This window comes from Poecilia mexicana, unplaced genomic scaffold (assembly GCF_051168715.1).
Source record: "Poecilia mexicana isolate PSO_F unplaced genomic scaffold, ASM5116871v1 scaffold_8, whole genome shotgun sequence".
Classification (NCBI taxonomy): Eukaryota; Metazoa; Chordata; class Actinopteri; order Cyprinodontiformes; family Poeciliidae; genus Poecilia; species Poecilia mexicana.
Window position 1 is genome coordinate 25,722,525 of NW_028263377.1, and position 25,247 is coordinate 25,747,771.

At 39.0% G+C, this 25,247-nt stretch overlaps 1 protein-coding gene across 1 annotated transcript; it reads right to left on the bottom strand.

Annotated features, from left to right (window-relative positions):
* Window positions 1–1,307: 1,307 nt before the first annotated feature.
* On the bottom strand, window positions 1,308–19,695 carry LOC106908799 (sodium channel protein type 4 subunit alpha B-like). Its single transcript, XM_014975379.2, has 30 exons — window positions 19,560–19,695; window positions 17,713–17,897; window positions 17,498–17,635; window positions 16,774–16,892; window positions 15,581–15,670; window positions 15,163–15,291; window positions 14,956–15,047; window positions 14,029–14,271; window positions 13,881–13,944; window positions 13,661–13,802; window positions 13,242–13,590; window positions 12,177–12,406; window positions 11,620–11,691; window positions 11,430–11,531; window positions 10,977–11,333; window positions 10,706–10,892; window positions 10,416–10,612; window positions 10,155–10,251; window positions 9,288–9,442; window positions 7,849–8,022; window positions 7,620–7,742; window positions 7,246–7,530; window positions 7,098–7,151; window positions 6,350–6,484; window positions 5,397–5,456; window positions 5,051–5,321; window positions 4,326–4,947; window positions 4,097–4,241; window positions 3,349–3,426; window positions 1,308–3,229 (listed from the first exon to the last, which is right to left on the bottom strand). Exons 2-30 carry the CDS (start codon window positions 17,842–17,844, stop codon window positions 3,104–3,106), a joined length of 4,968 nt encoding a protein of 1,655 aa, XP_014830865.2. The 5' UTR covers window positions 17,845–17,897; window positions 19,560–19,695; the 3' UTR covers window positions 1,308–3,103.
* Between the last annotated feature and the right edge of the window lie 5,552 nt (window positions 19,696–25,247).

A 25,247-nucleotide genomic window follows, 5' to 3' on the forward strand; every position in this document is an offset into this window, starting at 1 on the left:
ATGGGTTCAAGCCCCATACTTGTCAATTCAAATCAAAAGTCTTTATAAAATCAACACAAGTAGATATGTTTGATTTAAAGTGATGAGCAGCTTCAAAAGATTGTGTAAAAATACTTCAGTGCAAGCAGATACTATTGTTCTGTACTTGAGTATTTATTCTTCTGAAGACCTTTTAATTCCCCTCCAATTTCAAGTGAAATAATTGTATTTTTTTTTCTTTTGCAAATGGCACTAAGTTACATTATGACAAATAATAATAATTATGCAATGCAACCTGCAAAACTACATTGGTGTATTAGGACCACTGTCCAACAAAATGAGTACATTTCAGCCAACATGTCATACATTTTAAGATTAATCTTGGACATTTTTTCAAGTTTCAAAACTTGAAAATTTCCTTGAAAAAAAATACTTGAGATCAATCTAAGAATTTTCTTTCTTTTCCTTTGACAAAAAACCCTTTAAATTTCTGAGATTCAAAAGTCGAAATCTTGCTAGAAAAACATTCTGAAATTTTGAGCTTAATCACAAATTTTGTAAAAATGTTGTAATTTGTGTTTCAACGTTGAACATTTTTGACTTTTGAAACTCAGCAAATAGTTGAAATTTTCCAACTTTTGAAATTTATGTTTTTCCAGAAATTTTCTTACATTAATCTCAAAATTTATTACCTTTTTGTTGAGTATTTGCCCATCCGTTTTTCCATCTGCAGTGACGTCCTCATAAAAACTGTTAACCATTCAGTTGGAAACCATTAGCTAAGAACTCTGAGGTTCTGGACTTCAAGAATTTTGCTCAAAACTAAAACAACAAAAAAATAAAACCAAAAGCAAAACACTCATACAGGTAAGCTTGTATTTTTACCTAATCGTAAGAACTAATTTAGCATGTGCTGTTGCTCGCTTTACAACGTTGATAATGGTTTTGAAACATATTAACAGTAGCAGCCGTCAAACTAAGCTAATGTTAATTAGCTTCGGATAACACTCAATTTGCTGCCGCTGTTCTGATAGTTATAAGGTTTACCGGGGGAAATGTTCTAAAATTTTAAAAGACTAACATTTCACAGTACTTCTGTTCCCTTAGCTACTATTCACTTAACTACTACTTTGTTTGTATGTCGGTGCCTAGCCGGGAAGAGGAAACACAGAAGAGCCATTACAGCTTTCTGCAGTGCACTAAAAACTTTTATGAAAACTTTTAATTTTCATAACTTCGTGACTTAATTGCCGTAATACTATTAATAAATACATATTCCAGTCTGTATTTGCATGTTGAACAAGTGCTAATAATATCCAAAATCTGGGTAAGGTTTAAAAAAATGCGTTTAATGCTTACTTAAAAAAGTAATGGTAGACAAAATTATGCATGAAATATTGGATAACTACAATAACAAGTTAAAACCACATGCATTTCTGCAAACCTCAACAACTGATAAAGGTTTCATGACAATGTAATTGCTTAATTATTGGAGGGTAGGTAGTTAAATACAACAAAATTCCATTCACAAACAAGTTACCATGACTTCACATGATTAGTTCACAATTAGCTGCATATGAATTAAAGGTGTAAAGTTATAAACTAAAAGAATAAGTAAATAAATCCAAGACAACCACTGATTAAGGCATTACAAAGGTGGTTCATCTGGTGAGAAATCATACAATTCTTCTTTGGTTTTTTTGTCATATGTCTTGCATTCAACAAAAAACATCTGAAAAAAATGCAGTTACAAAGCGACACAATTTTCTATTAAAAAAAATAATAAACAGATATGAAGTTTATATGTTAATCAAAATGTGTTAACTTCTTACTAAAATGGAGAAGTGGTTTAAATCATTACTGTCATGATGTGGGGTTGTAGGCTGTGAGAGACGCTCATGGGCCCAGGCTGACATTTTAGTAGATATTTAATGAATAATCCAGCACAGAAATCCAGAAACACAGAGGAGACAAGACATGCAGCAACGAGAGACGTATTGACATTAGACAAGGACCCAACGAGGAACAAAGACAACAGGTGGACTTAAATATATGAGGAGGGTAATCACAGGAATGAGAAAAACCTGGGAACAATCAGGACATGACGGCACAGAGACTCACAGGGGAACAGAACTAAATAAGCACAGAAACACCTAGAAATAAATACACAGAAAACACAGATCTCAACAGATACAACTTCTGTTAAATACAAGTTTGGTGGAGTATAAAATTTTTCAAAAAGTATCCTGCTGCTTACATGTGCATGTCAATTTGGTTGAAGGAAAACTGGAATGTATCAGTAATTTAAAAAATCTAACAGGTTGTGAGCAAAAATTAAAAGCTAATGCACTTTGTATGATTTTAACTTTTGTCTTTTAGTTTACTAGACCTCTGAAGTCCTTTTGTGCCATTGGAGGTGAATTTTTTTTAACTTTTGTACTTAAGTACCTTTTTAAAAGCTATACTTTTTTTTTTACTTTAACTCAAGTTAAGGAGTACAATCTATACTTTAACTTTTATTCTTTCTTAATATATATGAAAATTTGGGCTGATACCGATATCGGATATAACATCCCCCACTATCGTATATATTTCACTCAAAAAATACGACACACTGCTGACTTCAATTAAACTTCCTATAATCATTTGCTGCATCACTATCATTGTCACCTGACCAAACAAACACTACATGGCCAACCTCCTCCACTTCCCCCCAGAAACAAGATGGAAATAAATATTGGTTATTATTATTGGTGCTGTTTTATTTATCAGGCTGGTACAGATATGTCTATTGGCCAATACCAATATTAGTGCTGAGATATTTAAATTAAAAAAAAAAAAAAATCAAATTTCGTGATTTTTAGTGGTAAGAGGTGAAATCGCAATATGACAAGTATCTTCAACATTTCTTCGAGTTATTGTTGATGAGAGCTGAAGTTAATTGAATTTGTTGAAAATTGTGTAAATCAATTGGCACAAGAAAGAGTGTTTGTCATTAGATCACTGCTTAATGTTTGCTTTCACTTTATTTAAGTGTGATATACCATTATTTGCCTGATTGCAATATCATTCTCTGGTGGAGACAGATTGTCCCCCTGGCCACCTGTCCCTCTGTCTTTTCTCTTTACTGGTAGGACTCCTGCTTGTTCACTCGCTGCTGAGCGTGTCTCCTGTAGGCTCTCTGGATCGCTGTCGCTGCCATCTCCTCGTGTTTCTTTCGAAAGGTGCTGACGATTGGTCTTAAACTCTCCTGAAAAAGGAAATAACTATATAATGCAGTTGCATAAATTATTTTTTAAATATTATGTACTCTATGAAAAATAACTTAGATAAGTCAAGACTGAAACGGAAATAAGATTTTGATAAAACCTCTGAAGCAACGTTGGCCATGAACGTCCACTCCATGGTAGACTTTAGTTCCTCTGTTGCCTGGGATTCACCAAAAACCTGAAATTATTACAAAAAGAATGTTCACAGAACAATCTGTCACACTTTTTAGTTCCCAATTTTTACAGAAGTGTAATTTTATTGTCACAAGATTTTTAACCACAAATTCAGACCGACTGTAAGTTAAAACTTGATATTGATCAAACAGAGTACCCAGAATTGTATTGATTTTGCTTGGGAATCAATAAAATTACAGATCAATCTCAATCAATCAATTAGTCAATCAATGAAAGATATTCCTGACTTCATGTGTCCAAAGAATCAGTTTACCCATCACCTCTCCAAGATCAAGAAAGTTGTTGAAGGACAAGGTATGTGGTCTTCACATTCACAAGCATGAACGATCTAGAAGATAATCATCTAGTACGGAGAAAAGTGGGGGCTTTGAAGGATTGCTACTCTACATTGCATTGCACTACGCTATGTTACGCTACATTATGCTTCGCTATGTTATGCTTTGCGATGCAGAGTGTTTCCCAGGCACATAGTGCCATTTTATAGCATAACCAAGTAACTCGATTCCCACCTCTAGTGTTTTCACACCTGATTGTCCGATAGACCCGGTTCAGTTGCAACATTAGTTACATTTTCAACCACTGCGGTTCTTTTTTCACACTGCAATGTGAAAAAAAAACCAATCTGTGACAAAGAGCAATATCAGCGATGTTACCTCTTCAGTGAGAGCTATCAGGACGTCCAGACAGTGGACCCTGTCTCCTTGAACCAAAGGCAAGTCCATTTGTAACAGGTTGATGGTGTTGGGTTTGGGAATCCTGAGAGGATCCTGTAGAGCATCACAGAGGTCTGACAGCTCACTGCGAAACACATCAGATTACAATCAGGTTCACCAGGACAAGAAGCCAAGTCTCACAGGAGGTCATTCACCTGCTAGGACTCACCTGTAGTGTATGAATTGCGAAGCTTGAGGGTCAAACTTCTCCCAGGTTTTATAGAACATATCAAAGTCATCCTCAGAAAGTGGGTCGGCGCTTTCCTCTGTGGCGACGTTAAATATCTCCAGGATGATGGTGATGTTTATATTGATCACCACCAGAAAGGACACAATGATATACGAAGTCAAGAAGACAATGCCTGCTGCAGGGCTGCCACAGTTTCCTCTAACAAATGTGCCTGGGTTTTCAAAGTCTGGATCACAATCTGGAGGTGTGTTCATGATGGGATAGAGAAGACCGTCCCATCCAGCTAATGTGGTGATCGTAAACATGGAGATCATACTGTTCCCAAAGGTCTCAAAGTTAACAATGTCATCAATCATGAACCCCTTCTTCACGTAAGCAAAATTAGACATCCCAAAGATAGAGAAGACAAACATGATGATGAAGAGGAGGATGCATAGGTTGAAAACAGCAGGAAGAGACTTCCTTAACGCAAACAACAGCTTTCTAATTCCCTTCGCTCTGCGAATGAGACGAAGGATCAGGCCAATGCGAGCCAGTCGGATCACACGGAATAGAGTGGGAGAAACGAAGTACTTCTCGATGATATCGGCAAGAAGAAAGCCTGAGAAAGAGAAAGGACAAAGGAAAGGAATATAGAAATATATTGTTCTTTCTCTAATTGAAGCAAAAGTTTAACAAAATCTTGAAATGTCCTTCCTCCTTACCAACAACAGACAGTAAAACCACCACAAGGTCAAATATGTTCCATCCGACATTAAAGTAGTGCTTTCGTAGAGCGATCATTTTGAGACAGCACTCTATGCTGAAGATCATGATGAAAACGAGGTTGACCCAGTACAGGATTTCTTCCATCTTAGGACTCTGCTCGTCTGTTTCCACCATCATCATCAACGTATAAAGGCCGATCAACACCATGATGAGAATATCAAAAAATGGATTGGTCACAAGGTCGAAGACTAGGCCCTGAAACTTGTTCTATAGAGAAACAGAAGTTGTTCAAAATTCAACCAGTGTTAACAGTTTAGTTTTATTCAAGGTCCGTAAACATACTGTCGGTCGGGAAGGAGGCTCTCTGGGGATCCATTTTATCGGGGGTTCTATTTCTATAGGGTAAACACAAAGACATAAATATTAAATGACTGACAGAGGGAAACAGAGAAAATATTCATTATTGGGTCATTAGCCGTTTCTCCACTGCCAAGTCTCGATCTAACCGCTTACTATCCCGGTCAGTTTTACCCCAGACTCCATTAGGGATGTGTGCCTCACTGTTTTGGGTGGGCAGCGAGTAAGCACCAGTTATCGTCAACTCTCCAATGATGATTTTTGTTGCAACGCTTAGCAATGTAGAACCTCGAGCTTGTGGTTTGATGAACTCAAATAATCCTAGAATAATTCAGTTCAACTGATTATTTTTCCTATGCGTAAAAATCTATCTATAGTGTGGCATTAAATTTTTTTAGATGTTCAACCTTTTGGATTTTGGTGATGCAGTCAAAATGTGCACCAATATCCATGCATGAACTTTATTTCAAGGAAAATTCCAAACAAAAAATAAAATGCACATCACGGAATACTAATATTAGGGAGTTGGAGATTTTCACACTGATTGGCACAAAACTGTGGCTCTGACAGATTGCTGACTAGAGCGGCATAGTTTCTTGCTTCTTCATTGCTGTTGTTCATTAGAGAGCTGTGCTACTTACACGGTTATTGAATCCAAAAGATTAAACTCATAATTACACTCCTCCAAACTGTGGCGCTCTCTTTCAGTCAATGACATGTCCACTGTTCCTCTATTTGGACCAATCAACAAATGCCATCTGTGTCAATTAAATCGCTTCTGCGTGACGTGTACTACTTCTTAAGTGGGTGTGAAAAATGGAGAACAGCTGCACAGCTGCATGGGATCTGCTAATGGAGATGAATCTGGTCAAGGCTGACTGGGGAAGAACCGGTTAGAGCTGCTCTAGTGGAGAAGCGCCCATAGAGAAGAAACTTATCTTTGGTTTACGCTGACTGAAGTTGATGAGTGAGGTGATGAAGAGGCAGAAGGGAAAGAAGGAGCCAAAGATGATGAAGCAGACAAAGTACATGTACTTGTACAGGCTGTGCTCATATGCTGGCTGGGACTCGATCTAAATCCCGGTAGCAAGGGACAACATAGAAGTTAGAACACCTTCAACAGTTTTACCATGTTCCGCACCAATTCCAGTGTGAATAAAGCTATAGCATTAACACCAATACATCATCAAGTCCTGGTGAAACTTGGAGTAACAGGGTTTCTCTCAGAAACCAACATTTAAGATCCCTTTAGGATCAATAGAGTAATTTATTAATTCATTAAACTGAATAAGCTTTTTCAGGTTCCAAACACAGACATGGAGCCAATTGTGTGCCAGAACATGTATTGAGTGAGCATGTGAGATATGTATATGCGCTTAGGTTAGTTTCACTGTGCTCGAAACGTGAACCTCAAAGTGTGACCACTACTTGCGCCGAAGCCAAGCAAACCTGTCAGGATTATATACTTGATGCGTACGTTGGTGCAAACTTACAAACCTGCTCAACGAGAGCACTTTCCAAACAGACGATTTTGAGTGAGAAGTGACATGGATAATCCATTACAAAATTTACAGGTGCATGACCAGGCTTCATAATATGGAAATTGTCCAACAGGCTTATGTTATACTGGGGGAAATGCTAAGCAAGACCAGGAACTGTACCAGCACCAGTATGAAAAGTTCTGACCTCTGTGGAGTCCACCGCTGCATACATGATGTCCAGCCAGCCTTTAAATGTGGCCTGAAGAAAAACAAAAACAACAATTTTTCAAATTTCAAACCATGTGAGTTCAGTAAACCAGTATATTTCCCTTAATGTTGGCCTTCCTACTGACCACTTGCAGCAGAGACAGGAAGCCCATCCCAACACTGTCAAAGTTGAGCTTTTGGTTCCTCCAAAGGACCTCGGAGAAGTTTTCCTCAATCAGATCGAAACACTGGGTTTTATTGTTGACTTCCTCAGAAGAGAAAATCTCCTCTGATGTTTCGTTGAAGCAGTAATAAAACTTCCCTGCAAACAGGTTCACACCCATGATGCTAAAGATGAGCCAGAGAACCAGACAGACCAGCAGCACGTTGAAGATGGAGGGGATGGCACCAACCAGTGCATTAACCACCACCTACAGGCCAGTAGATATAGCAGCAGTGAGTGAAATGCTAAATCATTCAGACAGTAATCTATCTATCACTATTTAACTGCCAGTCTTACCCTCAGGCCCTCAAAGCAAGACAAGACTCTCAGGGGCCTTAATGCTCTCAGAGTCCTCAGAGATTGGATTGCTCCCAGCTCAGAGTATCCCAGGATGTTTGCTGACAGCAACACCAGAGACACCTGAAAAACAAAATCTGTAGATGAGCTAAACCTTTAAAGGAAGGCTCTTGGTGAAGGTATGAAGGAGTATGTATGCCTTCACAGAAGGATTAATCACAGTTCTTACATCTGCAATGAGGAAGTCCAGCCAGCACCAGGCATTGGAGAAGAAGCTTTTACACCCATAGGCAACCAACTTGAAAATTATCTCCACCACAAACACAAAGTTGAAAACCTGATCTGCATAGTCAAGAATTATCTTGATGTCCCGGCGCTGCTCAATGTAGATGTCCTCAAAGGCCTGTTAACGATATTTGGTGTTACCAGCTGGACAGTTAGTGCTTTAATAAGTTTTTAATGGATAAATCTCATTCATTTAATCTGTTATGGTTTGATATTCACAACCATCATCTAGTAGTGTCAGAGATAGATGCTAAATGAAAGACATATTGGAGTGAGGATGTTCTATCAGACCCATGTTCTGAGAATTGGTACCAAGCCCTATTGGAAATCCCAGAAGAGATTTAATTTAAGGAAGGCTGACCTGAGAACCAATCATGAACCTACAACAAGACTAAGAAATAAAAAATATCCTGAACATTTGTTGATACAGTTAAGCCCAAAGTCTTTCATACCCCTGGCATATTTAGGTCTACAATACAGTTAGACCTAAATATAGTCATTGGTTTGGACTAGCTAAAATCTGTGAATTCAATCATGACCCCTCTATAAAATCTCTTATAAGCTGCCTGTTATAATTGTTCAAACACCAAATATGCCTTAATATGTATGAATGCATGCAGTGGGAAACAGGGGTGCACAGATTGCAGTTTTCTGGACAATTGCAGATTACCGATAAAAAGCCTGAAATGCCAATTTCTATTTGGGTCAATACCCATTTTTTGGTCTGAAATATTGCTAAATATAGCAAGGAAGTCATTGCAACAGTGGGGTGACAAAAGAGGACAATGGTAGATTTTTTAGATCTTTGCTGAGGTAAATAAGATCGGCTTCACATGTATCAGCTGATCACCAAACTCCCAAAATGAAGCAAATAGGCTGGCCGATAAATCAGTGCACCCCAGGTGGGAATCCTCTTAGCACTACTGCAGAAAGTAAGATCTGCAGTCTTCCCTAAACAGGCAATCAGTTCCAAAGAAAAGGAATAACTGCTCCTGTGCTGCTGCTTTGCAAACTTCAGCCAATAAAAAGTCAAGTAGTATTTCATTTTAGAGTTTCCATTACACAGAAAAATAGAGGGATCATATGGGTCTTGGTCTACTGTTATTTGTTTTTATAACATTCTCTTTTTTAGAAGGGGTTAATTAAGTCAAAACATCTCACATGTGTCTGTTTAGCAGCCATGTTAGTTGTCACACTGCCAGCCATGCTTGTGGTCCACAGCTAGCCATGCCAATCATCAGATTAGTTTGCTAAAACCTGCTCAGCCCCATTGAACCAACCAATAAAGCAAGCCTCAGAGTAAAACACTGAGATGTTAAAGACATCAACAACAAGGGATTAGAGCAGCTAAAATTATCTTAAACATTGTCTGATGGAGTTTACCAGGACTGCACTGCTCAGCAGGATCATGATGATGATGAATGACTTAAAGTACTTGGACTCTACGATGGCGATGGAAGTTTTCCTGATATATAACCAGATCCTTCCTATGCTCTGGGACGTGTCTATGTCCAGGCATGGACAGCAACTGTAACACTCTGAAATAAAAACATACAGTTTAAAAATATTATTGTTTAGGGGCTAAACGACGGGATAGAATGGGTCTTCACACTGAGGACCTGTCCACACAGAGACAATTTTAGCTGTGTCCAAAAAGGGTTTTTGTCAGTTACACTCGTTACAGTTGCAACGCCTGTAAGCAATAATGTCTGCTTCCATTAATGCACAATGGAAGCAGATTAAGAAGCATACTGAACTGCACTGACGTACGTTGTACTGCTCAGTGGGAACAAGGAAATAAGGCATACGCATGGATCTAAGTCAACCCTGACTTGATAAAAAGAAATGTGAAACTGGAGGAGGGTTTCCCCCAGAATACCTGCTAAACCCAGTGGTAGGGGCACTATGGCAGTCCACCAGCCCACTGCTTTTGGTTTAAAAAATGTTACGGCCAACGGGCAGGTTCAGGGAAGACGCAATTGGTGTTCCTGGACCTGCCTCAGGCCAGTTCAATGCCTCAACTATAATCTTTACTATAATCTTTACTGTCAATGTTACTGGTGTATAAAAAAACCCTAAATAAACAATGCTTCGCTTGATGATGGCCCACCACACTGACCATACAATGGGGCATTGTCTGAACTATTTCTGCAATGTTCTCATTCTATAGATAATCCACTGGGCCCAGTTAATTTTAAATTCAATGATCACATTCTAAGGTAGTAGACATTTTTCTGTCAGTGCACTTACTTTCTGTGAAACAGTCATCAGGAGTGTCTTCTACCTCTTTTATGACTGAGATTACAGGAAATCTCTCGGTGTCGCTGCAGTCCAAAGACTTACCACCCTAAGCAAAGATAGACCTTAGCATGAACATCACACAGTATTTATTAAGAGGTTCTTCCTGAATGCATTTAAAAGGCTCCACAGGCATTTATTCTCCATGAATGTGAAGGGAAACCACTGCAGCACAATCAAGTCTGTAACAGAACCAAAAACCTCAAATTTTACTTGTGCAAGCTGTTCATCTTGATCATCCTCCTCATTATCTTCTTCATCTTTATTTTTAGATATCTCAGAGTCAGACTTGGCTTCAAAGCAGATTTTGGTTACTGTGGAGTCTTGGACTTTTAGCACCGACTGCTCTGAATTCACGATTGTCAGAGGTAAAACTTCCTTTGATTTGTCCCTTTCTTCACAGGTTACATCTAAAATCATAAAATGCAAAGAAAAAATAACCATGCAGACCAAAAGATAAACCTTAAACTAATGTTTATACTTTAACAAGTATCTGTTCCCACCATTTACATCTGAGTTTATGTTTGTTTTCTTTCCCAGCAAAGTCCAGAACCAGGCCTTGGTCCTTGCTGTACCCCTGCTGATCCGGTTTATCACAATCTGGAGATTGTTTTCTCCTTCGTCTTCTGTAACTGCAAGATTGTCCCCACTGAACGAGCTTAGCAGCAAGGCCAGGAACAGATTCAGGACCTGACACAATGTCAGAAGCATATTCATATCTTGAAAGTGTTTAACAATTGACCAAACTCAGATTAGAAAGAGACTTAGACTTACCACTAGTTTTCCAATCACCAGTACCATCATGAAGAAAATCAGACACATAGGTTCCCCTGCAACTTCCATACAGTCCCACATTGTCTCGATCCACTCGCCACACAGAATCCTGAAGATGATGAGGAAGGCATGAAAGAAGTCGTTCATGTGCCAGCGAGGAAGTTCACAGTCTGTTGCAATGCGGCAGACACTGTCTTTGTAGCTCTTTCCAAACAACTGCATCCCAAATACAGTGAAGAGGAAGACAATGATGGCGAGAACCAGCGTCAAGTTCACCAGGGCTCTCAAAGAGTTGCGGATGATCTTTATCAACATGTTGAAAGCTGGCCACGACTTGGCTAGCTTAAACACTCTTATCTGGACATGGCATAAGGAGGCAAACAGAGACATTAGGACAGAGTAATACAGAAGCAAGGTCACTTTTTAATCATGCTGAGAAAATGATGAACGAACCAATCTGAGGGGCCGCCACACAGCTAGTCTATAAACATTAGCCAGTCCTAGATCCACCAGACTCATGGCGACGACAATGCTGTCAAAGATATTCCAGCCTTCCTGTAACCAAGACAACAAGAGACTGTAACCACGGGAGTTTCCGCACACCATCAAAACTGTGCCATTAGTTTTGAAATGTAATCCTGACCTGAAAGTAATGATATGGATCCATCGCCAGAATTTTGAGAACCATCTCAGCTATTAAGATCCCTGTAAGCACCTGGGGGTCAAATATCACACGTTAGATCATTTCTCTACCTCTTTAACACTAACATTACAAGCTTGTTAGCCTAACGTGTTACCCAATTTCTTTCCCTAATCATAATGCCAGAACCTGCTACCCTGTTACCCTGACCTATCAACCCCACGTCAGCTCTATCTCCTACCTAAACTTGCCACCCAAACCTGCAACTCAAACTTGCCATCACAACCTGTTACCTAAACCCACTATTAAAGTCTGTTATCAGGACCCAGCACCCCATCACCCACTCCCCTCTTACCCTAACATCCCACCTTAACCCAATAGATTAACCTGTTACCTGAGTTTATATGTGCTGGTGGAAGTGTCTGAACCTACTATGTTAGTGTTTGGTTCTAGGTCACACACAAAACTAAATAACTTCATTAAATATTACACTGAAACCTAACATCAGTCTTGGCCTCACTACATGCACACTGACTCAGTTTCTCCTCTCTGTTACTGACCAGGTTTCCAGTGTTGATAAGCTCATAAAACTTCGGAGTCATCGGATAGTGCTCAGTGGCCATCAAGATAATGAAGAGGACAATGATGGTGATGTCCACAAATGGATCCATGACAATAGTATGCAGAAACTTTTTTAACCATCTCCAACAGCCACAACAATCCCACTTCAGGAAGGTGTCAGCAACGACGTGGCGGCGTGAAGAACGTGGCTCCTGGTTGTCCTCAAGGTCTGAAACACAAAGCTGGATGTAACTTAACGTTTACGTCCCGTGCTCAGAATAATTAAGTGCCAGCTAGAGCTTTTTTTCCTTAATCTGTTTATTGTTGCTTTTCAGTTTATTTCATCTTTGGGATTTTTCCAGAAAATTTAAGATAAACCTAACTGAATGGCTAAGATTTAGAATACTTGTAATTGAGATGAAGCCAGTTGACAAATGATTGATTTCACAGATTTCCCCCATATGACCAAGCTTAAGTAGGGTGGACTTCTTTCCTTTTAACAAGAAGAAACCTGCAGAACCAGAACAAGGCTTAATACGAGTCCCAGATTTAGAGACAATAAGTCCAGTGTTGGACTTCCAGCAATGGAATAATGACAGGAGGTTCAACAGGAAGAGGAATCTCAGTGATGCTTGGGAGGGCAGCATTAGAGAGAAGGGACACTACCTTAAACCCTTCCGGCAGAGAAAACGCTGCTGCATGTCCCAGGAGCTCTGGGTCCTTTATTAGGTATTTTATTGAACTCAGAAGTCTGCAGAAGGAACCCTATGAATGCAGGTTGTGTAAATTTTTAATTTATTTGATGATCACTGTAGTTATAATTGTATTTTTGTATTTATGCCTTCACCTATTACTTTAAGATTTTTGACTTATCAGTCAACAATAACCGAGACTTAATTATTTAGCTAATATTTTTTTCTGATGTTGAGGTCTTGCCCTGTCTTAGTAGTTTAAATGTAAATTATAAATTTATAAATAATTGCTCTAAGCAATTATTGTTATTTATATCCAAAGCTAGACACCTATTGCTGCACAACACCAAAATGATCAGTGTGTCTGTGTACCATCCCTGGTAGTATCTTCCTCATGGCTCTGAGATGCAGAGCCGTTTTTCTCCAAGGGCGCCGCCCTCTTGACCGTCTGATGTAAAGAAAACAAACATTCAGCTTTGTACTGAAACGTGATGGAAGCTTTCTCTCCATTACATTGTACCTTCTCTTCTCTCTTCTTTAACTCCTTAAGGATGCGGGCATACTCCTTTTCTCTCTGTTTGGCCTTGGTGATGTTAGCCCTGTTTTGCTCAGCGTACGCCATGATAACCACCGCCAGGATGAGATTGACGAGGTAGAAGGAACCAAGGAAGATGACGACCACGAAGAAGATGGTGTAGGTTTTACCTGCAGCTCGCAGCGTCTACACAGATAAACAGAGGTGAGATGATGCTAGGACTAGCCTCAGCATTAGGGAGCTGTAGGGTACTGACCAGGTGGAAGAGGTTTTCCCAGAAGTCCTGGGTCATGAGTCTGAACAGAGACAGAAACGCCCAACCAAAACTGTCGTAGCTGGTATACCCATAGTTTGGGTTTCTCCCTGCCTTCAGACACATGTATCCCTCTGGACAGATCCTGGATACACCATCATCATCATCATTCTCACCATAATCAATAATGTTAATAGTAATAGTAATATTTACTTAAAGCTACCCTGAATCAGAGCTGTTTCCACACAGCAGAGCATCAAGATGACCAGGTAGGTGGTAATAATTGTCTGTGAGACACAAGGACAGGTTGATGTTTGCATCTGAGCAGGTGGATGATTATGATTTGTGAGGTAAAATACTCAACATGCTACCTGGGTTGTTAATGTGTGTGTAGAAATCAAAGTCACTGCTGTTGTTTCCGTGGGAACTGATGTTGAAAGCTCCTGATGTGTTGCTATTGCTTGATAGGGTCAAAACGCATTTTTGTCTGAGGTTTCCCATAAAAAGCTGAAAACCAATCAGAGCAAAGACACTGACAAAAAAGAAGGTCAGAATAATGACATCACGCAGCTTCTTCATTGACTGGATGACAGCGCCAAAGGTTGTCCTTAAGCCTGCAGAGAAAGTTACAGAACAATTAGTTACAATTAGTCAGTTCATCATGTAAGGTTTAGTTTATGAATACGTTTTTTTCTAGGTGCAGTTGTATATAAAAAAATCTAAAATAATCTGCACAAAGCAGTGATGATATGCTTAGCCATATTATATAATTTATCGACAGGTTGTTCAGATGGCTTCTGGAAAACACACTGCCCTAAATTGATAATTGGTGAACATTTTGCAAAACGCCTGTTCTGATCTAAATGTCTTGACTTTATTTACAGAAAGCAAGAGAATATCGTCGTTGAGCTCCTCTGTGGGGTGTTTGAATTCACTGGATAATTCAGGGGTGTTGTGAGTTTGGTGAGCTTCACGACACCAACTACAGGCTGCTACGCCACTTAGTGGAGTTTCTCTGATTGGTTGACACTCCAAACCCAGCTGCAAAAGTTCTGATTTTCCAGCTCCAGCGTCGGCCGTCTTGTAGCTGCGCTCAAATGCTTCAAGTATGCAACGCCAGATGCATAAAATGCTTAAAACGCTCAGCGAGACGAGCCGTAGATCTGCCTCCACATAGACTTTGCATGTAAATCAAACGCCTCCGACACTCAGATTGCATTCTCAGCATTTATTCTGTCAGTCCCAACAACTTCATGACTCCTACAACCAGGCATCTTTCTGTAATGAAACATACTGACCAGAGAATACTGTGATGATTTTCAGGACTCGAAGAACTCTGAATGGCCTCAGTGCTGATGCATTTTCAGAGGGGACAAACTCTGCTAGGTATCTGTCAAACAGAGACGTTCCTCATTATCTTCTCATTTATCTTCAGCATCGTAACTAAGTTAATATCAACAAATCTGAGGGGGATGCAATGTGTCCAGGAATGTTTTAATTCTTACATCATGCTGATGACCATGAAGTCCAGCCAGTTCCACGGGTTTCTGAGGAAGGTGAAGTTTCCCACACAGAACCCTCTGGATAAAACTTTGATGATTACCTCAAACGTGTAGATCACCATGACCACATATCTGTCCAACAACAGGAAGACATGATCTGAGACAAGACCCCAACATACTGAGCATCTGTTTACATCTTCTGCATAGGTCATAGGTCACCTTTGGCATTTGGTTTTCAGTACAGATATTACTGATAGTACTGATATTATGGTGGATAACCAATATTAACTGATATGATATATATTATGGTAGAAATGAGCTTCCATAAACTGAGCCTATGTGTGTGTGCGCGCGTGCGTGCGTGCGTACATGCGTGCGTGCGTGCGTGTGTGTGTGTGTGTGTGTGCGTGTGTGTGCGTACTCCACTGTCTTGCTCCATTCTGGAGGGTTACTCATGGCCAGGAACACACAGTCGGTCAGGATAGTCGCCATGATGAAAAAACTGAATAAAGTTTTAGTTTTAAGGAAAAGGATCAGTTTTCAGCTCAACAAAAACCCTTCTGCTTCTTTCAGTGGGATCTGAATGCTGATTGGTTACTCTAAGTCACATGGTGCTTTTATTTAGTCATTTCTTTCAGGTTTCTTGGTTCTGGTTCTTTCCAGTTCTGCCCCTGGTTCTCCTGTGACTTTGATTCTGACTCCATTCTGGCTTTTTGTGGTTTATTAAAGGTCTGTTGCGGTTTAGTTGTTACTCTTACATGGTTCTGTTTTGGCTCCATCTTTTAGATATTATCATTTGTTATGGCTCTGCTCATGTTTTTCATAGTAGAGCACAATAATATATCACATCTCTACAAACTTAGATGGTCTCCATAAAGCTTTCAGTAACGACCAACACTCTAGAGGTAAAGTTGGTTAAACTTTACTGAAATGCGGCGGTCCAAATCTGCAGTTTCATGCGATGTTCCTATCACAACTCTGCAGAATTTACCTTGGAAAGTTTTTACAATGTATATGTCAGTTGGTCAACTGATGATTAGAGTTCATTATATCATCTTCTGTCAATTTCCTTTGCTCTTCAGCATGTCTGTCTCAGATAAAATTAGAAATCAAAACCTTGTTTCTTTTGACAGGAACAACCTGCACTGCAAAAACACAAATCTTACCACGTATTTTGGGTCTAATTTTTAGTGAAAACATTTTAGTACGCTTGAAATAAGATAAAACTAGCTTACAAGTGACATTTCAGCAACATTTAGGAGCTTATTTAAAGTCAATAATTTCTAAATATTGATGAAAATGTTCCTGCTCCATTGGCAGATTATTTCTCGTATAACATGGGAAAAATGTCTTGTTATAAGTTAAATAATCTGCCAGTGTAACTAGAACTTTTTCATCAATATTTAGAAATGACTGACTGAAAACAATCTCCTAGCTGTGAGTTAGTTTTGTCTTATTTCAAGTATATTAAGATATTTGCTCTAGAAACTAGACAAATTTTACTCAGCAAGATTCTGTGTTTTTCAGTGCTCAAGTGCTCTTTTTAAAATTTAACTATTGGCTTATTAAGAAAAGGAAAGAACCACAGTTACATGATAAAGACATAAAGGATATGAATGGATGAGGATCCTGATGGAGAAGATCCTCAGAGGGCTGTAGGGACTCAGCAGGTAACAAGCTGGTTCCGCGTTGAACCTGTAGATGATTTTGTCTTTACTGAGAACAATAAAGGTCTGCAAAGACGTAGAGGAAAAACAAAATTACATCCTAATTCAACTCAAATCATTTATTTGTATAAACCAAAACGAGAGTTATTTTCATCTCTGAAAGACAACCTTATACAGGCTGACTGAAAACCGTCACAGGTAATTTGATTGCAGTTTTAAAAATCATATGAAGTGAGTTTAAATTGACTCTTCGGATAATTTTTAAAAGTTTCTTAATCATTAAATTTAACTTTTGAACATCATTGTAATCAGAAAGTAGAAAATGTGCAGAAGTCAAATAAAAAAGATCAGATTTGACAGATAATTGGAAGTTCAATTTGTTGGACCAGCTAAAGTTACCATCGATATTGTCTGACAGTTATTGATTTTGTAAAATAATTGTGTTTTAGGAAAAAAGAAAAGCATTGTTTTTTTTCCAGTTGCCAGAAAAAAAAAACAATAACTAAAGATTGAGTTTTGTGCTTTTATTTTCTGTCAGGACAAGCAAACACTAGAAAGCCACACAATAATGATCAGTCTTCAGTGCAGAAATGTCTATTAGGTATGGAACATTTAGGACTTTGAGATGAACTATTTCTGAATTCTCAGAAAATTTCAATGGAGAGTGCCACCTTGTGTGATTGGTAGAAGGGATCCATGTCCTCCAATGGGACGTTGAGAAACTCCTGGGCCCGGTCTCCATAGAACAACGGGAGGGGCTTCCCATCCTCCAGGTCACCTGCTGGTTTAGGAAGATACTTCTTTGCTATCTGTAAGACAGAAACCAGTCAGATCAGGATTAGGGTTTGTTATTGTCATAGTACTCTGATCGATTGATTATCCATACCTTGATGTTCTTTTCCTTTCTGATTTGCTGCAGCTTCGCTTCAGCTTCATGCTTACGCTGAATTTCCTCCATTGAGGCTGGTGTGAAGCGTCTAAACACCTCCGTACCAACTGGGGGCAGCAGAGGGGCCATATTGACATTTTTCGAGTACCACCCGAACTTCTGTGCTGCCTAGCAACCGCCTCCTGACAAAAGGAACGGAAAGGGTTTAAAATATCCCATAATACACATGTTGGTGCTGTTTTCCACACAACTGAACAAAAGAAATAAGAATCTAAGGACGTCAACAAAATCTTAAATGTTAAGGAAGGAAAGGAGTGGATAATTTTATTGATGCTGTTGCAGCCAATAGGAGGGGATGCTTTGGTCCTTTGTCACCTGAATCACAGATAACACTGATCACCTGATTCATCTGATCAGGCGATCAGATGAATCAGGTGAACTCTTGTTCACTCATGTAATCTAAGACATGCAGTTCTTAGAGATCTGTCGACTGGTTCTTCCAGTTTTGGTGTAGTGGACTCAGTCCGGTATTCGAGTAATAGGTACAGTTCTGATGGGTTTGGTCTGATATGCAGCCCGGTTCTCGTACGGTCAGTTCAGTTTTGGTGTGACTGGTTCATTTGTGTCTCATGACAGTACAGTACAGCACCCACTTGAATAAAAACACTTGGTGACACAGAGAACATTGTTGAATTTCATATGATTTGGGAATATAAGAGCTCTCTTTGTCTCTGCCAGAAGTCGCAGTGAGGATTGTAAGTGAGGAAAATAGGAATTTTGTTTCTCTGGCCAGATGTGGATTGGGAAATCACTGCAGATCCCTTCTGTTTCGAAATAACAGGAAATGACAAGAGAGTTGAGCGTTCAAGAAGACAAAGTGTCAGTTGTTCTGATCTACAACAGATGTTCGCCAACGATGAGCCTTCCTGCTCTGTTTTCTCCCATGAGCAGCTTCTGATCAGAAACAGCTACAGGACCTTTGATGCAGTTGTATTTCAATTCACGTTTTGATGCAGTATGAAAAAGTTAAATGAGGAGTTAAAACAAAGTAAAGAATTTAATACAGTTTAAAAGGAAATATAAGAGGTCATTTTCACAACATACAGAAATATGGGTGGGAGTTGGCACTAATGTGTAAATTCAGGTTAATGCATATAAGTTTGTGTGGGTATGGATGTACCCACACACTGTAAATCCAAACTTAATTAACCTATGTTTGTTATTTTTTCATTTACTAATGAGGGTCCATCTGAAAATATGGCATGAGTTTATGGGGTAAGAGTTCATAAGTTTTACTTCTTCCTGCTCCTTTTCGAGCTTGTTAAGATTATTGTAGTAGAAAAATGTGTCTTTTGCATTCCTTGTCGTGTGTGATTTTATACTTCTATCATGTTCAAAATAAATATAATTCATTCAAATAAATTAATTCATTCAAAGCAGAATTAGTAGTTTATCAAAGAAAGCTTAGATTGAGTTCTGGTAAAATTTTACCCAAGTCTGCCCCCATGGTAGCTTAAAAAAACCCTGTCATGCGCCATTACAAGCTAGATTTTTCCAAAATCAAGGTAAATAATCTTGCTCAGAGATTAAGTCAGAGCTTTTCTCTGATGTGCTACATCAGACATCTGAATCATTTAATGCAGTTTTCATCCTGGAGCTCCTAGTCTGCCCCCCTTTATTCTTATTAAACATTTTAGACATTTTCCTTTTGCCCCACCTGAGGCCTGCACTGATTCCAGTAGGAGTTTAAGATAAACCACTTCAACATCCCTGCAAATGCCCTTTAATAATGACTCAGTCAGGAACCAGAACCTTTCTTTAACTGTAGCGCAGAGGACACTCACCAAACAAAACTCCTAGATGCAAGGATTTGTAGATATACAAAGAAAAATGAAGGAAAATTTATCAAAAACAAAAAACTGTTACAATTCCAGGAACGTCCTTAAAAGCCACCTCCTTAAAAAGTGTCATCAAGTCTAGAAGTCTGTCTAACATTTGTTTTCTAAGCTTTTATATGAGTAAATATGCATGATTAACATAAAGGAGGGATTACAGTGAAATACGAGAATTGAAGGCAGTGTGCTGATTTCTCAATCCCTAATTCTGCTGCCTTATATGGAGTTTCTTTCCATCTGTTCTGGCCGTATCTCACTTCCACCCTTCTACTTGGATACGAGTTGTGGGAAGATCCTCAGTCTACGACTCCATAACTCCCTCTTCTCATTCAGCTCCCTCTCTGCAGCCTCTCCTTGAACAAAAGCAGCTTTATCCAAATGTCAGAAGAGCACCTATAGATTCCAAAAGCCCTGCGCTTTAGTCCACTTCCTGTCTTGGAGCGGTTTCCAAGACTTACGTACCAGACTTCATTCCAACTGAACCGAGTCAAAGGTCTTTGGACTTGTTTTCACACCTGTTAGTTCGGTGGTCCTGGATCTTTAAGAAATAATTTAATATTAGTAATTCTTTGCTTGCATAATATCAAATTATCCAGAGGACAGCTATCAGCTACACTCTAAAAAGTGTTTTTGGGCTGCAGTTCATCTTATGGACTTATTTACATTAATTTCACTTAATTGTTTTGCTTTTGCTATGACAACTTACTTTTTTGTGTTCATTTAACTCAAAACTTAAAAATCTTTAACCTAAAGGAACTTTTCACTTTGACTTTACTTAAAACAATTGAGTTCAATGCCAGTTTCGTATCCTACGTCTGACCAACTCAATTTATTATGATCATCCAACTGAATTCATTAAGTTCTTCCAACTCAATTTGCTAAGTTTTTATAACTTAATTCATAAGGGGGTTTAACATGACAAATTTAAGTCATTCTTACTCAAATCATTTATTTTGTTCTAATAAACATTTAAAATCTCTTTGACTTAATTCTACAGAAAGTCAACTCAAACTTTTAAGAAGTTCCAAGCTAAATTTTAATACTCTTTTTACAGTGTCATCTAAATACACAAATCTTTTCCTTAAATGACCTTTTTACTTTGACTTTACTTGAAATAATTAAGTTCAATACCATGTTTGTGTCCCATGTCTGACACCATGACTCAAGCTTACAGGGACACTTTCCCAGTAAGTGACTGTGGCTCTGTGGATAGAGTAGTCACCTTGTGATCAGAAGGTTGATGGTTCGATTCCAGCTTCCTCCTGCCATATGTTAATGTGTCCCCTGGGTACTTTATCCCAAGTTGCCTACTGATCTGAGCATTAAATAAATGTGTGAATATGTGCTTTCAGTCGTCAAAAGTGCTATTTATGTTTATTCACCATTTTTGAAGTAAACTAAATGATTTGAGTAAGACTGACTTAAATTGAGTTGGATGATTATAATATATTGAATTGGTTAAACTTAATAAATTAAGTTGGATAAACTTAATTGAATTGCTTGTTACCTACAGAAGCAATTCAATTAAGTTGGTTCAACTATTTTCTTTTTAGAGTGTATCAGAGGCGGATGGGGGACCGAGGCTGTGCCAAGTGCAAAAACATGAGGCTACATTAAAAATTATATTTAAATTATTTACCTCTGCAGCTTTCATCCAGTTGGAAGAAACAATCTGAAAGGGTTTCTGCTCCCTGGATAGAAAGCCCATTTTCATTCCTCATCACTCAGAGGGAACATGCTAATAACACCAATATGCTTCAAGGGAACAGCTGTTCCTTTTCTCTGGGATATTGCTTCACATACTCATGCATGTGAGAGTAATTGCAGATGGCAGAATGCTGGCAGACGAGGTCAGAAATGTTTGGCATTTCCAGTCTTTACAGTACAACTTGTTTCCATGGTGATGCAACCCATTGACTTCCTATCTCCAGCAGTCACTGGGTGAGACACAGACCTGAGACAGCTTACAAGAGCATGACTGAGACACCCAGGACAAATTACAATATATGATGCACACACTCACACCTAAGGACTAATTAACCTGAAAGTCTTCTGAGATGAAGCCGGAGTCCCCAGAGAGAACGGGTGCAGGCACAGGGAGAACATCCAGGATCCATACAGAAAGACTTGTGTCACGATACATCACATGACCACGTCACATAAAAACCTAGCAATTCAGACAAAGTGTGGACCAGTTTAGTGGTTTGACTGGACTCCACTTTGACACCGCTGTTTTGTCTTTTTGACAATTAAATCCATTTTACCCCTTTAAGCCTTTTAACAACTTTATGCTCATGCTAGTCAAACAATCTGGAAATCAGAGGCAATGATTCCCAACAAACCTTCAGCTTGATGAGGTCTGGAGAAAACCACTGATTCACAGTCAACTCCTTCTCTTTCCATCTGTTGAAGCCAAATATCTGCAGTATAAACAGCCAAGCAACGAATTTGTGCCAAACTGATCCAACACCATGTGTATCAAACAGCTGCAGATGGTGTTCTCAGGAGGGTTGTCATCTCTAAATGCTGGAGTTGGATTTTGCTGCATTTGCCTCCGAGGTGGCGTGAGAGACAAACACTCTGACAGTCCATGCCTGTTTCCCCAGCTTCCCTTGGAAATCTCTGTGGATTGAAACGATCCACAGCGTAGAACTGCTGCCAAACAGGAACACACACACATTCACTCACACAGACTTTGTGCTGCAATCACAAGTGTGCTGGAGAGACTCCAGATCAGTTTTGGCTCTGAAGCATAAAACTTTAGGTCTGCTGGAGCAAAAACAGCAAAAAAAAAAAAAAACCTTCTGAGACTCTATTCAAACTTCATTTGGGACTTCATGTCAGGAAGAATTTAGAGTCAGACAGGAAACGTTTGTCTTTTTATTGGAACACACAAATTATTCTGGGAAAGTTATCAATGTTTTGTTCAGTTAACAGAAAATTGAAAACAACTCAACTGCTAAAAACATCTGAGCTCTTATGTAGACTAGTTCTAGCTCCATACTTTCCCCTTCAAGAGGAGCCCCTCTTTTAAAAATTAAATCTTGTTTTATTATCTTCTCAGCAGATAGCTTTCTGCTGAGAAGCACTTCCACTTCTTAACATATTTGTATATTTTGCATTTAGGTTATCCTGGAGATAACAGAACAATTCCCCTGATTAATTGTATTACATCAATTAGAATTGACCAGCATAAGTGAGTTGGAGTGAATCGTAGTTAATAGCCGAATTGGACTGCATTAAATCCGTTTCCTGCTTAACACTATATGGAGGGCAAATGGTGCAAACATATGGACTTCTGTTTTTTAAAGCGAGTTTGCATCACTATGTACTTGCACTTGTTTTTTCTTGTTTCTGCATTTTTCTTTTTGCTTCTATCTGTTATGGTTGCCTTTTTGCACTGGTTGAAACATTTTTATTTGGGATTTTTTTATGTTGGTTGTATGTTTTTGCTTCTATTTTCTGTGACTGCAGCATTTTATTTGCTGTGTTTTCTAATGTCTTTTTTATGATTTTCTGTGTCCCAAATTTTTCCTCTGGTCAGTAATGAGGAGCAGAGTTGAAGACAACCACCTTTCTTTCTTCAGACATCAGTTTCCAGATACAAACTTTCCCCTGGAATACCTCAGGGGTCATTTCTTGGTCCTCTTCTGTTCACTCTTTGTTTTTAACAAGTAGAACTCCAGCTGTAAGACTTCTGTTAATTTAAAAAAAAATTCAAAATCACTAAATTAGGTGTTATTGCGCAATAGTTAACAACACCTACATCCTCACTGACTAACTACTAACCAGCTCTCCAACTAACGGGTCCGGAATGTCTCTAACTCCTGAGTATTACTCCAGTTAAGTATATAGAGAACAGTCTGTTTAAGCTGGCGTCGGGAGAGATGCGTCCAGATTCTGACTACCTCCTATCCAGAAGCTGTGACCCTTTTCAGTTAAAGAAACAGTCAGTTGAGTAGCCCTGCCACTGCATAGTTTCAGAAACTGCTTCTGTTAACGGTAGCTCTCTCTCTTTCAACAACGTGCACTTGTTACAGTCTGGATAAATTTTAGAGACTCGGCGTGAATCCTAAGGTCATTATTTTATAGACACCAAAGAAACGTCCGAAGAACCCTAATTTCTAGAATCATGACCACTGATTTTACTTTAATCAGAAGAAGTAACTCATAAATTGACAATTAATTTAACTGTCCACAACATCGATCAGACTTTAACATTTTATTAGCAAGCTTTAGCAGGGGAAAATTAACATACAGCATCTATTAATAATGGAATTATAATTGAAATACTGTCCTGGTGTGGCAAGATCCTTTTTAGGACATAACGAAGTTGAACTGCTGACTGTCCTCTGTACTCATTTCCTTATCACTCTGTGATCTCCGTCTGTTCTCCAAGTCTGCTGTAGCATGGTGGTGATCCTTGGGTTGAGCGTAGGACACCTGCCTGATCAGAAACCCAGTATGTGGGCTAACGGATCTCGTTCCTTACTGAGCAGTGCGAAGTCTTCACCTCCCCGGGGTTTCAGGGCACGGCCCTCCGTTGATTCAGCATCCTCATGTGGTGCCGACTCAAGTACTGTGGAACAAAGAACGCCTGGTTCTGCTTTCTCATAATCTTTATACTTTCTGGGCTTTCTATTTTAAGAGTGGGCGGTTATCGGTATCATCCGATTCAGTGGAAAAGAGTGACGGATGCCTGTCATCAGACTCTGTGGCAACAGTTGATTGGTATCATCCGATTCCATAGAAAACATGGGTGGATGCCTGCGTCATCAGACTCTGTGGCCACTGTTAACCTCTTGTTTCTTGTTTGTAGGTTCCTAAATAATGAAGCCATAAGCTTGACGCTCTCCGTCCTTCCCCTTCAGTCCACTTGATGACGAAAAAACGACCAAAAAAACAAACAAACTGGGTTCTCTTGATAAAAGTTAACGGTTTACTTCAAAATAAAAACGGTACAAATGTTATTTTTCCACAAAATAATAAACAAAAGAGTCCCGAGAGAGAGAGGTAAAAAAACTGTGTGGCTCCACTCCAACTGCCAAACTGATTCTGCCTGGCCACACCCTAAAATCCTTAACTCCAATTACTTATGCAAATTTACAAGACCTTAGTAATCCAATGTAACAAATTAGTATAAGAAATATAAACATAATTTATCCAAAAGGTCTGAATGAACTAAAATTGAATTTAGGCTTCTACATTGTTTATTCTGCAGCCTCTCACTGCTCCACCCATGAGCTCATGACACAGTATAAGTTCAGCTCCAGCAACTTAATTCCTATCTGCTACAACTGAATCAGGCAATCATTACCTGTTACACCATCTTCTTCACTAAATCAGATTATATTCAGTAGTACAGGAACAAAAATAACCTTCTTTAATCATCATTAAATCAGAATACAAGATTACTTAAATCAGATTATATTCATTAGATGACAATGCTGAAACAAAAATATCACACTTCAATCATCATTAAATCAGAATGCAAGATTACTTTTCCACTCAGGTTTCTTGACGTCCTGTTTTCTGCGAGTCCTGGAAAGATCTCACCAGCCCTAACCAGGTTTCATGACAAGGTGTGAAAATAATGCCCAGTCAGTGTTGTGGTTGAGTCCTCTTTTTTTAATTGAG